This window comes from Antedon bifida, chromosome 3 (assembly GCF_963402885.1).
Source record: "Antedon bifida chromosome 3, ecAntBifi1.1, whole genome shotgun sequence".
NCBI classification, from domain to species: domain Eukaryota; kingdom Metazoa; phylum Echinodermata; class Crinoidea; order Comatulida; family Antedonidae; genus Antedon; species Antedon bifida.
This window is the reverse complement of record NC_136228.1, coordinates 30,029,928-30,042,967: the sequence shown is the minus strand read 5'-3', so window position 1 is coordinate 30,042,967 and position 13,040 is coordinate 30,029,928. Positions and strand designations below refer to the sequence as shown.

General features: G+C 32.9%; 3 protein-coding genes across 4 annotated transcripts; 1 reads left to right on the top strand and 2 right to left on the bottom strand.

The window, feature by feature from the left end:
• The first annotated feature begins 464 nt into the window (after positions 1 to 464).
• Positions 465 to 4,358, top strand: LOC144837468 (protease-associated domain-containing protein 1-like). 2 transcript variants are annotated; one of them, XR_013611505.1, is made up of 6 exons: positions 465 to 550; positions 1,039 to 1,139; positions 1,339 to 1,448; positions 1,762 to 1,929; positions 2,430 to 3,664; positions 3,715 to 4,358. XR_013611505.1 is itself a non-coding variant. In XM_078692600.1 (5 exons), exons 1-5 carry the CDS (start codon positions 466 to 468, stop codon positions 2,548 to 2,550), a joined length of 585 nt encoding a protein of 194 aa, XP_078548726.1. In that variant the 5' UTR covers position 465; the 3' UTR covers positions 2,551 to 4,358. The 2 variants fall into 2 exon arrangements, 1 of the variants encoding a protein (XP_078548726.1); XM_078692600.1 differs by having other exon boundaries at positions 2,430 to 4,358.
• Positions 4,359 to 4,515: 157 nt separating this feature from the next.
• Positions 4,516 to 5,687, bottom strand: LOC144837469 (uncharacterized). Its single transcript, XM_078692601.1, has 3 exons — positions 5,603 to 5,687; positions 5,362 to 5,477; positions 4,516 to 4,926 (listed from the first exon to the last, which is right to left on the bottom strand). The coding sequence occupies exons 1-3, from the start codon at positions 5,646 to 5,648 to the stop codon at positions 4,720 to 4,722; spliced, it is 369 nt and encodes a 122-aa protein (XP_078548727.1). The 5' UTR covers positions 5,649 to 5,687; the 3' UTR covers positions 4,516 to 4,719.
• A 1,343-nt stretch (positions 5,688 to 7,030) lies between these two features.
• Positions 7,031 to 12,148, bottom strand: LOC144836761 (lysosomal Pro-X carboxypeptidase-like). Its single transcript, XM_078691607.1, has 9 exons — positions 11,985 to 12,148; positions 11,150 to 11,290; positions 10,514 to 10,615; positions 9,988 to 10,169; positions 9,463 to 9,620; positions 8,924 to 9,096; positions 8,627 to 8,791; positions 8,299 to 8,486; positions 7,031 to 7,830 (listed from the first exon to the last, which is right to left on the bottom strand). Exons 1-9 carry the CDS (start codon positions 12,120 to 12,122, stop codon positions 7,635 to 7,637), a joined length of 1,443 nt encoding a protein of 480 aa, XP_078547733.1. The 5' UTR covers positions 12,123 to 12,148; the 3' UTR covers positions 7,031 to 7,634.
• Positions 12,149 to 13,040: the final 892 nt, after the last annotated feature.

The window sequence follows — 13,040 nt, the reverse complement described above, 5'->3', positions numbered from 1 at the left end:
GACTCAGGCTGAGTCTAACTAGGCCTAGGCCTAGACCTACTAGGCCTATAAGCTAGGCTACTACTACTACTCTAGATTTACAACCTAGGGATTATTTAGTACACCTAAATCTTTAATTTGTTTTCATTATCTTGTAGTTGTAGCCTTATTTCTCTCAAATTATATACCTAAAACATGAAACAACAATATTCTCTATTTTGTTTTTTTCCCAGGTACTTTGACCTTTTTTTGACCTAAAATGGGTTATTCTATTATATTAAGCGGACGATTCGATTATGTTTAATATCAAGTAAATGAATACAATATAGTGACAGTAATCTGCACTATTATAAAATAATAATTTCCTATTTTTGTCCAAATGTGACATCTTTTTTTCATCAACACATAATACAAAAATTAAAATGTTAGATTCCTGTTTTCCCCTAAACTAAAATTGACCAACCTCACTGGTGATTTGTCAAAAACATGGCCACTTACAACGTTTGTAAAACTTTCTTGAAGATATACCTAAAAATCTTATTCTTATGCTTATTTTTTGTACCATTATCTGGTAATATATATTACACTGTATCTACTTTTTATTTCCAAATTGTTTTTATATTATATTCTGTGACACGTCCTACGTATTAGGCCTAATAATACTACCTAGGCCTAGCCTAGTAGGAGGTCTAACTAGGCCTAGCCTACTAGCTAGTTAGGGCCTAGGCCCTAGCTAGCTAGTAGGCTAGGCCTAGTTAGAGGCTAGTCTACAGTGCTCCCTGAGGCGTGCCTAGCAGTAGGTAGGGTAGGCCGCGCCTCGCTAGAATTACCACCCGCCAGTAATACTCTAAGCTAGCCTATTATATAGGGCGGCCTAATAGGCACTATACATAAATAGAGGTAGAGGCCGCCTTTAGTGCCAGCTATATATAAAGTAAAAAACCTAAACTAGACTAGTATTATTACTACTGTTACTGTTAGGAATGTCTAGTTAGTATATATAGTATTTACACTTTAAAAGACCTGAGCTAAAAGGCTATCTTTTCATTTATATTTTAGGATATTCAGCTAAAGAAAATTTATTCTTTGAAATTCTCCAACCTGAAAGTTTAAATTATGTGTTCAAAGTTCGTCAAGCAAAATCGTTTGGAGGAATATTTGTAAGTACATATTATTTTATAGTAGTACATTACTCTATTTTTATTGAGCTTATTAGGTATTGAAAATATTACAATTATCACTATTAAGTATTATATATATTATACAGTTACAACAATTACAAGAGAGACATCATAGTTCTGACTGAATGTGATTGGTCATAACTTTTATTGTTGTAATATTCTTATTGCTATCTTTCAGAATCTTCAGTTCAGTCGTATTAGTTTAGTTCTTGCGGACCCTCTTCATGGGTGTTCACCTTTTCAAAATAGTTACTTAGTTCAGAATAGTGTTGTATTAATCCAGAGGGGGTAAGTATAAATGATACAATTCCCAATGTTGTATTAATCATCCAAAGAGGGAGAAGTATAGATAATACATTTTGCTGTCCCACTCCCTACTATAATAAGGAGCTTTCGTTTTGCGACATCCGTATGTCATGTTTGTCCACTGCGGTCATGCAGAGATATTGGGATACGTTCCTTCCTGCTCCTCACCTCGACACAGTTTTGATTTCTAGGTCCAAGCAAAAACTGACAACTCATCATTGACCTGGCCTAGATAGGTCGTCGGTTGCAAAGCGAAAGCTCCGTAGTACATTTTTAAATTACTGTATTTTCACAGGGAGTGTTCATTTCTTTCAAAAACGTTAAATGCTGAACAGGCTGGTGCAATAGCAACGGTTATATATGATAAAGACACTAGTAATGATTGGCAATTTATTGACATGGTAGAAGATGGTACTGAGAGAAAAGTCTCCATTCCGGCTGTTTTCCTTCTTGGAAGAGATGGGTAAGTTAACAATGTTGTTGCAATGACCGAGACGACCAAACTTAATTCATTGTGCACATTTAAAAAATATATATATATTTAAGCAAATTGCCAAGGATTTACCATAAGCGAATTCATTCAATATCCTTCTTAAAGGTCGCAATCCCGTACACAAGACACACATATACACAAGATGCTCTACATAAACAAAGTCATTAATTCATTAATAATCAAATTTGCTCCACTTCATCATACTGGTACTGGTACTTGTAACCATGATACTAGATCACATATGGTGGCTATTGACTATATACAGTTAGCGTTTACAGACACTGCATGTTGATGCTTAAAACAATATCACTCCTTCATCCCACTAGACCACTATTGTATATTTTATATGCATTTTTTTTTAATAAACCATTTTAAACCAAGTAAAAAGACCTTTCTAGATTGTACAAAAGTACATTTTTAGTTTGATTCTTATTTTGATTATTATTTATGCAATAATTGTTTTTTTGCAGACACAATATAAGGCAGGTTTTAGAAAACAATGGAATGTCGGAGGCCATTATCTCAATACCAGTCAACGTAACAGGTGTTCCATTCCATAGTTACAAGTTTCCACCATGGTCACTTGTGTAATAAGAGTGCTTTATAAATGCTCAGTACAACTATTATTATTGTTATTATTATTGATTTCTTTATTAAGGCCAAAGATGTTTTAGTGTATTAAGGTCTGTCTACACTATCAAACTTTATGTGACAAAAAAATGTGATGTGCCCATATATGAACACAATGATGTCATATCACTACCATATTTGGGCATATCATTACCATATTTGGGCATATCACTACCATATTTGGGTACATCACACTTTTTTTGTCAAATTAGTTTGAAAGTGTCACCAGAGCTTTACAATTATTTAGTTCTTATGTAATATATACAGTTCTAAAAGCATTAGTAATGGACTAATTCATATTTCACATTGGCATTAAAGGAGTAAATCCATCATTGTGCATAAGAGGGGGGTGGGAGTGAGGGGCAGTGGTGTAATACAGAGGCCTGAAGCCCCTGTTTTGGACACAGGCATTGTTAACCTTTTCGACATAATTGTAATGCATTTTTTCCGTGCCATGCTCAGATGGTATACATCTTTATAATCTGAATCTTGTCACTATAAGTGCATGGCTGCATTGAGTCTATTGTGCTTCAATCAGAAGTTGACTAAAGACCACTTTAACATTAATTACCAGTGTTAATGTTCATTGCTTGTAAAAAATAATTTTTGATAACCGTTATGTTAATTTAATGTGATTTTTATGTCTTTATATAGTAAATTAATTTTCCTGCAAATTTTATAAATTATTGTTATAGAAATGTTTCATCACCTTTGGGTTTTCTCTTCATCACTTTTGAGTTTTCTCCTCATCAACAGAGAACAAACATCTTCATGTTTGTCTTTAAAGGGTATTAAGCTCTATCTACACTATCAAACTTGATGTGAACAAAAATGTAATGTGCCCATAAAGGACATGATGATGTCATATCACTACCATATTTGGGCATATCACTACCATTTGGGCACATCACACTTTTTTTGTCAAACTATTTATTTTATGTTTAAAATTCATTATAATTGGCTTTTAGTGACAAATGACAAATTATTTTATTTTTTTTGTAAGACACAGTATGTTGATAATATAATAGATGATATAAAAAATTAACATTATTTTTAACAAAAAAAAGGGTGGAGGGTTTTTTAAACATTTAATGTTCTGTATATGTTGTGTTCTTTTTAGTCTAGTCATTTGGGATGAGCAGATAATAACCATGTCATACACATTTCTGAGCAAAAAGTTAGTAATCTGTTGTTTTTAAGGTTTTATATTACGTAAATGTTAATGCCAACAAGTGCCTTTAGGATTCAGTATGCAAACATGATACATAGTAACCAAAAAGAAAACAAAAGTAACTCATGTGTTTAAGATAACACAAGTTATTTAAGAATGAAAGTTTACTTATAATTATCATTACTGTCTGGTACTTATACAAATGAGACTATCCAACAAAAATGGTCAGATTGTCATAAATTCCAATACATTTAAGCGTTTGAATAAGGTTTATCACAAATAGCTTGCGCGACGCATGGTGGGAAGGATTTCCGACGCGTATGACGTACGTGTCGTGAAGTTTGCTCCCAAACCCTTCCCATCATGCATTATACAATGACGTTCCTTGCGAAATCAACTATTTGCGATAAACCTATTGCTCCAATTATATTTTATATTAATTTTACTTAATTTGTCTTTCATCTATAGTCTTTATAGATATATATATAAATATGAAAAAGGTATAAAAAGCAATAAAAAGTAAATGTACTTATTTGGTTGAAATAATTTATATAATGACGTACTATGATGTATTATTAACTTATCTGTGGTTTTCAAGAGAAATAAATTGCGAATTTTACATTTTAATATTTTCCACTGCTTTTTGTTTAATAACAATTTGTTTTAGTTCTACCTTACTATACGGTCACGTCCCACAACGTTACACTTCCTATTTAATCAGTGACCACATTAATTTGTAACAGATTGGGTTTGGGTGAAAATTGTATTTAAATTAATTAATTATGTATTTGTTCTAGTATGGGACAAGCATGATGTCATACACATTTCTGAGACACAAGTTTAACATTTTTACGAGTTCTGTTTTTAACAATACTATGTTGCAGCCAAACCAGTGTTAGGTGTTCAAATACATCTGGTGACTCCCCTGATCTAGGGCATCGCTTTGAAAACCAACAACATTAATATAGTAAGAACATTAGCTGTATTAGTACATGGTCTTGCTTGTTATAGTCAGCATTACAGAGATCTGTATTACAACATGTATAACAAGTACTGCCATGGAAATCGTTCACCACAAATGTCAATTCAGAACAATCAAATTCTAGGCAAATCCTATCATAGAAAATCATTTCTTGGCCACCAAAAGAAGCGTTATTCCGAGTAGTCTGAAATATATATCGTTTCAAATGAATTAATTAAATTTCAGTATATCACCGGGTGGTTTAGAATTACTGTTCTTTGCCTGATTTGTTTATATATATATATATATATAAACTTGTGTGTACGGTGAATGTACAGTAATGTCATATCAACCAAATCATATTGGAGGTTTTTGTTTTGAAATAAAGTAGTGATCGAAGGTAAAAAAACCCATGATTTCTATTATATTTATATATCTTCACAGTTTATAAATAATTTTATATCACTGAACGGTTGAGAGTTTTGTATGTGACAAAAAAATGTGATGTGCCCATATATGGACATGGTGATGTCATATCACTACCATATTTGGGCATATCACTACCATATTTGGGCACATCACACTTTTTTTGTTTTTTGTCAAACTAGTTTGATAGTGTAGACAGAGCTTAATAATTTACCAAACACATTCCAGGACAGGGAACCTGCGGGATATTCTCTGGATTCACCAACACCTCTCCACAATCAGGATTGAAATACTGAGTGCAATTGTAACACATAAAAGCATTATTAGCACCTAAAAGAAAGCATATCGAGGATGCATAAATGGAAATTAAGGCTTTATAATGATATGCGTTCATATGCGTAAAAGTAAACAACCTCGTCATTAAACAATTCAATATACAAATTGTTCACACTCACCAATACAGAGCAGCACAGAAGCAGCAACAAACAACTTTGCATTCATAGTTGATGATTGATTTTTTTCTCTGAATAAAATCACAAAAACAATGTTAATTTCAGGGAATGCTTAAGGCGTTTACATTAGAAATGAAATCCAAGAAACCTTTCTTGTTACAATAGCGGGTACACTAGCCAGATTAGGTGCTCTGTCTAAGTGAAAGCCAAAGACGAGTAAAAAAAAACCAAAACAGACCCACCCCACTAACCCCTCCCCGCCGTCCCTTATCTCTGAAATGCCCCCAAAATTAATAGATAATAATAAATAATATGCAACCTACGATTTAAAAACATGAACAACTTAAGATGAGAAAAATATCATAAAACCAGGCAACTTCAGTTGAAGTAGGTCATGCTAGGATACCTGCAATTGTTGCAAATTCATTAACAAAAGTGTTAGGTTTCATCAGTGAATGCTTACGAGAGTATAGAATGCGATAGAAAAGGCCAAGTAGATCATGTGCATTTATTTAAAAGGGAAATATAGGCCTATAGTACAGGGATTTTTTCGAAAAATTGCCAAAATATCCACTTTTTAAAGGTCAATAATTATGCGATAATATTGCTATATATGCGCATATGTAGTGTTATCATCACCTTATAGCGCCATAGTAACTAGTTATGTTAAAAAATAAAAGGGTCGAAATTCGACCATTTTTCGAAAATTTGCCAATATATCCACTTTTTAAAATTCAATAATTAGGTGATAATATTGCCATATATGCGCATATATAGTGTTATCATCTTATAGAGCCATAGTAACTAGTTATGTCCAAAAATAAAAGGGTCGAAATTTGGCCATTTTTCGAAAAAATTTGCCAATATTTAAAATTCAATAATTAGGTGATAATATTGCCATATATGCGCATATATAGGGTTATCATCTTATAGAGCCATAGTAACTAGTTATGTTCAGAAATAAAAGGGCTGAATTCGGCCATTTATAAAACTTTCCCTTTTCCGTTTTTTTTTTAAATTTTGCGATAATATTGTACAGGGATTTTTTCGACAAATGGCCAAAATAGCCACTTTTTTAAAGTCAATTATTAAGCGATAATATTGCCATATATGCGCATATAGTGTTATCATCATCTTATGGAGCCATAGTAAATAGTTATGTCCAAAAATGAAAAGTAAATTATCATTGTGGCCATTGTGATTCAATTATTATGCAAAAAGTAGGTCAAAATTTTCCTTTCTCTTTCCAGGTCAAAAAACGTTTAAAGACGTGTTTAGGCTGGCCGTTTAAAAATGGTATTTATTTGTTTAAATTCACTGAAGTTTAGGCTTTGAATAATCCTATACATTTTTTTTCATTGAGCAAGAAAAAAATGGTAAATATTTATAATCGTCAAAACACCAACAACCTAAAAAAATACAAATATCAAAAACAATTCAATGTATATATTTATAATAATGAAAAATATATAAAGTAGTCTATACAGTATAACAAATTTCCTATTACAGATTTAATAAAAAACGAAATGAAACTAAACCTGAGTGAATGTTATCCCTTTTACTTACACTATCACTAAACACTGATAACTCTTTTTTATATTTTTTTTATATTTCATAAGGTTTTTATAAATATATATTATTGCAGATATTGTTGTGTTTACTCCAGCTCCAACTCCAGCAATATGCCACATGTGAGTCACCACCACAAAATAAAAGTCCTTTGGTGTTTGGAATTATTGTTTAGAGTTGTTTTACGTCAATTATTTCACTTAAGTCATTTTTCAAAAATTAAACTTAAGTCAATGTTTGTGCATATTTTTTATTCTTAAATTGTTTCGATGATGATGTCTACTACTTAGATAAAAAATGATGGTTTGATAAATAAGCTTTTGTTTTTCACTTAAGTACTTTTCTATCTTGACTTAAGCAAAAATCTGATAAATTTCAGGATTTTATATTGAAAAAATCTGCAATGAAAATACCAGAAGTCTCATTTTGTGGCGAGATATAAGATGGCCAAAAAGTACCATATCCTCTACACTGCAGACTTGATCCATTTCATGATGGTGACCGTCTCCAGAACTCTTGCTTCTCTAACCGACAGTGGATCTTTGGCATTGGGAGTTCTAAGATCAAGATGATGAGCGCCATCAGGAATCAGAATAGTGGTGATGTCGTCAGATATTTCATCCAGCACTCCACCAGCCGACCATGGATCGAGTAATCCATTGCTAAGACAACAATTTAATTTATTTCTAATTAATTCAAACTCAATTAACTCCGCCAGAATGGCGAGAGGTTATGTGGTCAATCACGTGTGTTTTTTTATTTGTTAGTTAGCAGGATTACTCAAAAAGTTATTGCCAGATCTTTAACAAATTAAAAACCACAAATAGATATGTGGTCAGAGGCCTTCAAATAAGGGTAAAACACAAATGGCTGTTTTTAGGGGAGTTCTCGTGACTGAGCTAAATCACCCTAACATGATCTAGTGAAGAAACATGATTAACATATTTTAACGTGATAGATATTATATTAAACCAATCATATTTCCATCCACTGTTTTTGATGCAAAAATATGGGTTGCCAAGCAGGGCTTAGGAATATTCTATATGCGCAAAGAGTTTCAGACTTTTTTGCCATTTCAAGAAAAATTGACAAATATTTCATGTGGCAATTAAAAAATTATGTTTACTTACCTAAATATAATGTTGGTAGCCATCTGCAAATCTTTAGCCCAAAACTGTACTGGAATCCATTCTGGTCTCGGAGTAACACCCCATGTTTTCTGGCAACCTTCTGTAAACGCTTTTATGTCCCAGGGAGATGATTCAAACATGTCGTTTTTGCCATCAGAACAGAATGGCATAACCATCTCTGTGCAACTCTGAAAGAAAATTCATATTTCTCTATTGCTGATATTGCTGTAATGGCAATATAATACATTTGATGTAACCTTCTGCTTATGGAAACCTTATGTGCAAAGGTGTTTGTTTGCGTGGATGTAGATGAGAAAGAAATATGTACCTGATATGACCAACCGAAATCACCTAGTGTATCAACTGCATTACTAGATATATTGAAACATTTTTGATTTCCAGTAAAGTTAAAGTACACGTTGAGGGCACTGGCAACCTGCATTAAGATGACATCATCAGAGGCTTCAGCATTATTCATATTTTTACACACTTCCTACAGAAAGAACAAAAATATTAACATTTTTTGGCAAAATCTATCACACACTTGGCATTACCTTTTTTTTACTATTATTTATTGTAAACACTGGCACCCAATTGCTGGCACCAAAACAGGCCTCAGACTTACATTTATTGGCCAAGCTGGCAATGGTGCAAGGAAATTGGCAGGGTAAGGATAGTTAACCATTGCTAGGTTAAACCATGTACCCTTGATCCAGTCTTTTACACTATTTGCATCCTCTTGTGTTTTAAGTTTGTCACAGAGTCTTAATTGTTTGGTAATTTCTGAAAGGCCTGCATCTGTATTGATAAAAAAGATGAAGTTTAGAAAATGAATATATATCAAAATACCAGTAGTGACAAACCCTTTGTATTTTTGTCTTTTTCTTCTACTACATAAAAGGGCTTAACCAGCGTTCAGCAAATTGTTATTTTGCAGCATGTAATACGGTTCCCGGGACCAAGCCAAACCACCCATAATGAACAAATTGTAAGATTCCACACAACATCAGTCCCACCATGGTTGGAACAATTTCTTGACAATTGGAGCCATCTCTAAATGTCAGAGTTAGGTCGCAGAGAGGTCAATTGAATGAATAAGAAGCAGACTGAATGTAAGAATGAGTGTACAGAAAAACGAAATAAAAATGAATGAATGAATCTAACCAGACTTGGCTAATGAGTTAATGACTTCCCATGATCTTTTCACAACTTTGGTACAGTTAGCCCCGCCTTTCTCAAAGTCGTTGGTGATGATTTCATATGGTCGAGAACAAGATGTCAAGTTGGTGAACTGCCAAATTGGAGCAGAAGCAGCCATAGCTCTATCCAGAAAGAAATATAATGGTCAATAATCATTTCACAAAATGTTCTACACACATAAGTCTTGTAAGTTTGGAATGAGAGTGTGATACGTACACTATTTAATCTAAATAATATATATATATATCTAAATAAGGGAGAAGAGAAGATTCCTTCACATTATGACATGGTTAATATTCTTACTACATTTATAGTACTGTAATTATATTTGACCATAAAAAATCTTTACAAAAAAATTGACTGGTATGTTGATCTCCCATTAGGTTTCTGTACAATTGTAGCTTAAATAAATATCCAATGGCAGCGTATGTGGTGAGGTATGGAAGGCACAAATGATGGAATTTTTTAAAGACAAACAAGAATATTTACCCAACAACAATATTGGGGTACTTCATCCTAAACCAGGCTGCTAGCATGCCACCATAAGAACCTCCGAAGGCAACAACAGGGCTACCAGATGCATCCTTCATGGTTGATTTCATGTAGCGAATCAGGGTTGCAAAATCTGCCAAGGCCTGCTCAGCTGTTAGGTAGCTTAACATTGACTTATTCTATAAAATATAACATTTTTGTGAATCATAATTTGTGTTACATCTTGGATAGAAGGGTGCTCTGGATTGAAAGACTAGTCTTTTAAACTGGGGAGTGAGTCTATTGATTATGGTCTGAACATTGAGTTAAGTTTTAAAAGTCAAAATGGACTATATCTGGCCTAGTTATTAATAATAACTTTTTCAAATGTGAATAATAAATAAAAAATAAAAAATGTCATCATTCAATTGGGACAAGTACTTTTTTCACTTTACTTTACATTTTTGGGACAAAATCAGTTTGTAAAAAAAAATGTTAAAAATGAAGCTAATAAAACTAAAAATATTTTTTTACCAAAACTTACCTTGTAAGAATCATCACCATATGGCATAGATTCACCATAGTAACGATGCTCTGCAAACACAATCATGGCATCAAACTCCGGTGCTATATCCCACATAAAGCCCTATACAAAGAAAAAGTAAATTGAGAAACAGTGCAGAATACTTGGCAAAACGAAGGCAGCGAGAGAGGATAAGCTATTTAATGTTTCAGTTATATTGAAGATAAAGATTATATAACTCGAGATTTTAATATACAGTAATAAGCTTTTGTGACATTAATTATTCAATAAAAAATCAATAGACATTTTCTGTTGGTATGTTTACAAAAATGATTAATGGTTTTCAATTTATATAGCGTAAAATACAAATAGTCCCTATGCGCTGTTTAGCAAGTGTGAAAATGAAAATGTTGATGTAAAATAAACCACGAAATAGCCTAAGAAAACTGAATAAATTGACCAAGACAACAGAAAAAAAGTCCGAAAACGGAATCTCACATCACCACACAGTTTCACTAACTTGTCAAGACAAGCTAGCTATTTTTTCACATAAATGAAATTAATAGCGAAACGAAAATGACAAAAAATGCAGTTAATGTTACAGGCCTGCCACTATACTTAATAAAGTAATGATGGCAAGAGATGATCGCTACTTACTGTATTTTCACTAAACAATGTTATATCGCCTTCGTTTCCACAGTAAAACAGTATTGGCATTCCAAGACCTCCCCAATGCTCTGTGGACACCAAATACCTTTGTTTGAAAACATCGTTGTTTGCAAAGCTAAAATGGTCCACCTTTTAAAAATAACAAATATTAGTTGTACTGTGACAATTTTTCTAATATTATTAGAATATTTATTAAATGCAATAAAACTAAACATACATAAATTTTGGTATACAGCAGTACTCTGTATAATATTTACGGTAAATGTATAATATAATGCAACATTTAGATAGCGCTATTTCATGAAGATCAGAGCGCTGTGGACTTAGATGTTACACCTTTTCAAAAACATTCGTCTCCCCTAAGGGTCACATCGTGTCATCGGCAGCCAACTATGGCGCCATTACTTCTGTCCACGACAGTGTGTACGTGTGTGTGTGAACTAGTTCACCGGGGTAAACTGGTTGTCGGCAGCAGAGTATAGATACTATGACTAGACCATAGCCTAGTCCTACTTTTTGACAAAACTGAGTGAGGAAAATGCATAAAACTGACAATTTATTAAATTCACAAAAAGATACAAAATTAATTTAATTTCTTAATTTTTTTTAAACAATATTTAAAGATAATAATAATTGATGACTAAATAGGCACCAATGAACCTGCCAGCGATTAGGTTAGCCTTCATCCATCAGTAAAGTACCGAGCTAGGCCTAGCTCAGCTGGTTCTGAAACTGAATCGACTTAACCACCTGGCTAGGAAAGGCCTAACTAGACTAGCTACTAACTAACTAGCTAGGCCTAGCCTATTTATAAATTACTCACCTGTTGTTCCATATAATACGTTTTATACGCGTATTTACTAGTATGTGGCATTTTATAAAGAGGTTTTGTGCCAAATAAAACCCCAGATGTAGGCACTAAATAAGAAAGAATTAAAAGAACACTTAAAAAGACCTCCATAATCTTGTTATTGCTCTCAGGATTTGGATTTGCGAATGTTTTTTTTGTGTGTGAAAAAAAAGAAGATCGTATCACCTGACCACACAGCGAAAGTTGAGCACGTGATGCTTTAGGGGAATCCCCATACGATCATCATCACATGGCGATCGTCAAACTACACTGTACAGTTGATTATTACGTTCAATTTTAACAATCAGTTAGTGTAATTTTCCGTTAGATGTTACAGTAGTGCGCAACGTAAGTTATAGGTTACCTACGTCGGAATGTAAAAAGAAACGAAAAACACATTTTTTAGTTGCTATATGCGGCGCCTACACTAATATAGTCTAGTAGTAGTAGTAGTTCTCACTCATTCTTGCAAGAAATAGGTCGTATTCATTTACAGTACGTAACGTACATCAAAACTGTATTTGATGATCGGTACAATTTATTCTAACGTCGATAACATTTTTTTGGTTAAAACGTGGTGAAACCGCATCTTAAGTTAATTGTGATTGTGAGCGTAACAATTTCAAACGTTGTAAACGCACAGTACATAGCGTTGTTTGTCGAACATTTTTTTTCCCGTTTTTTTTTCTACGGAAGTGATTAACTTTATTAAAAGTACAAAATAACCTATTAAAAGTCTGATTTAATTAACCCTAATTGTTCATGTTTTTGGGGGACAATACATCTTTGGCAATGGCAAGTGGCAATATTAAATAATGTTACTAGCTTCTAATGTATTTTTCGTTACAATTATTATAATATTATTATATTATTATTATTATTATTGGACACATTTCTGTTAGTGCTCAGTGTAGAAAATGCTATTCCTTAATCCATAAGAAAATGTTTGTTGCAAGAATGGCGACGATATTAATAACTTATAGTGATCATTCTGATAGTGATAATATGACGTTATTGGTGACAATGATC

What these genes read in the sequence shown, in the direction of transcription:
- LOC144837468 (XM_078692600.1), top strand. Translation starts at nt 466, where the DNA reads ATGGCCACTTACAACGTTTGTAAAACTTTCTTGAAGATATACCTAAAA. An exon ending in AATCGTTTGGAGGAATATTT is followed by an intron (nt 1,140 to 1,338) that starts GTAAGTACATAT and finishes GCTATCTTTCAG; the next exon opens with AATCTTCAGTTCAGTCGTAT. An exon ending in TTCCTTCTTGGAAGAGATGG is followed by an intron (nt 1,930 to 2,429) that starts GTAAGTTAACAA and finishes GTTTTTTTGCAG; the next exon opens with ACACAATATAAGGCAGGTTT.
- LOC144837469 (XM_078692601.1), bottom strand. Translation starts at nt 5,648, where the DNA reads ATGAATGCAAAGTTGTTTGTTGCTGCTTCTGTGCTGCTCTGTATTG. An exon ending in TTCTGTGCTGCTCTGTATTG is followed by an intron (nt 5,478 to 5,602) that starts GTGAGTGTGAAC and finishes GCTTTCTTTTAG; the next exon opens with GTGCTAATAATGCTTTTATG. An exon ending in CCTGTCCTGGAATGTGTTTG is followed by an intron (nt 4,927 to 5,361) that starts GTAAATTATTAA and finishes TATATATTTCAG; the next exon opens with ACTACTCGGAATAACGCTTC.
- LOC144836761 (XM_078691607.1), bottom strand. Translation starts at nt 12,122, where the DNA reads ATGGAGGTCTTTTTAAGTGTTCTTTTAATTCTTTCTTATTTAGTGCCT. An exon ending in CATTGTTTAGTGAAAATACA is followed by an intron (nt 10,616 to 11,149) that starts GTAAGTAGCGAT and finishes TTCTTTGTATAG; the next exon opens with GGCTTTATGTGGGATATAGC. An exon ending in TACCCCAATATTGTTGTTGG is followed by an intron (nt 9,621 to 9,987) that starts GTAAATATTCTT and finishes CTTTCTGGATAG; the next exon opens with AGCTATGGCTGCTTCTGCTC.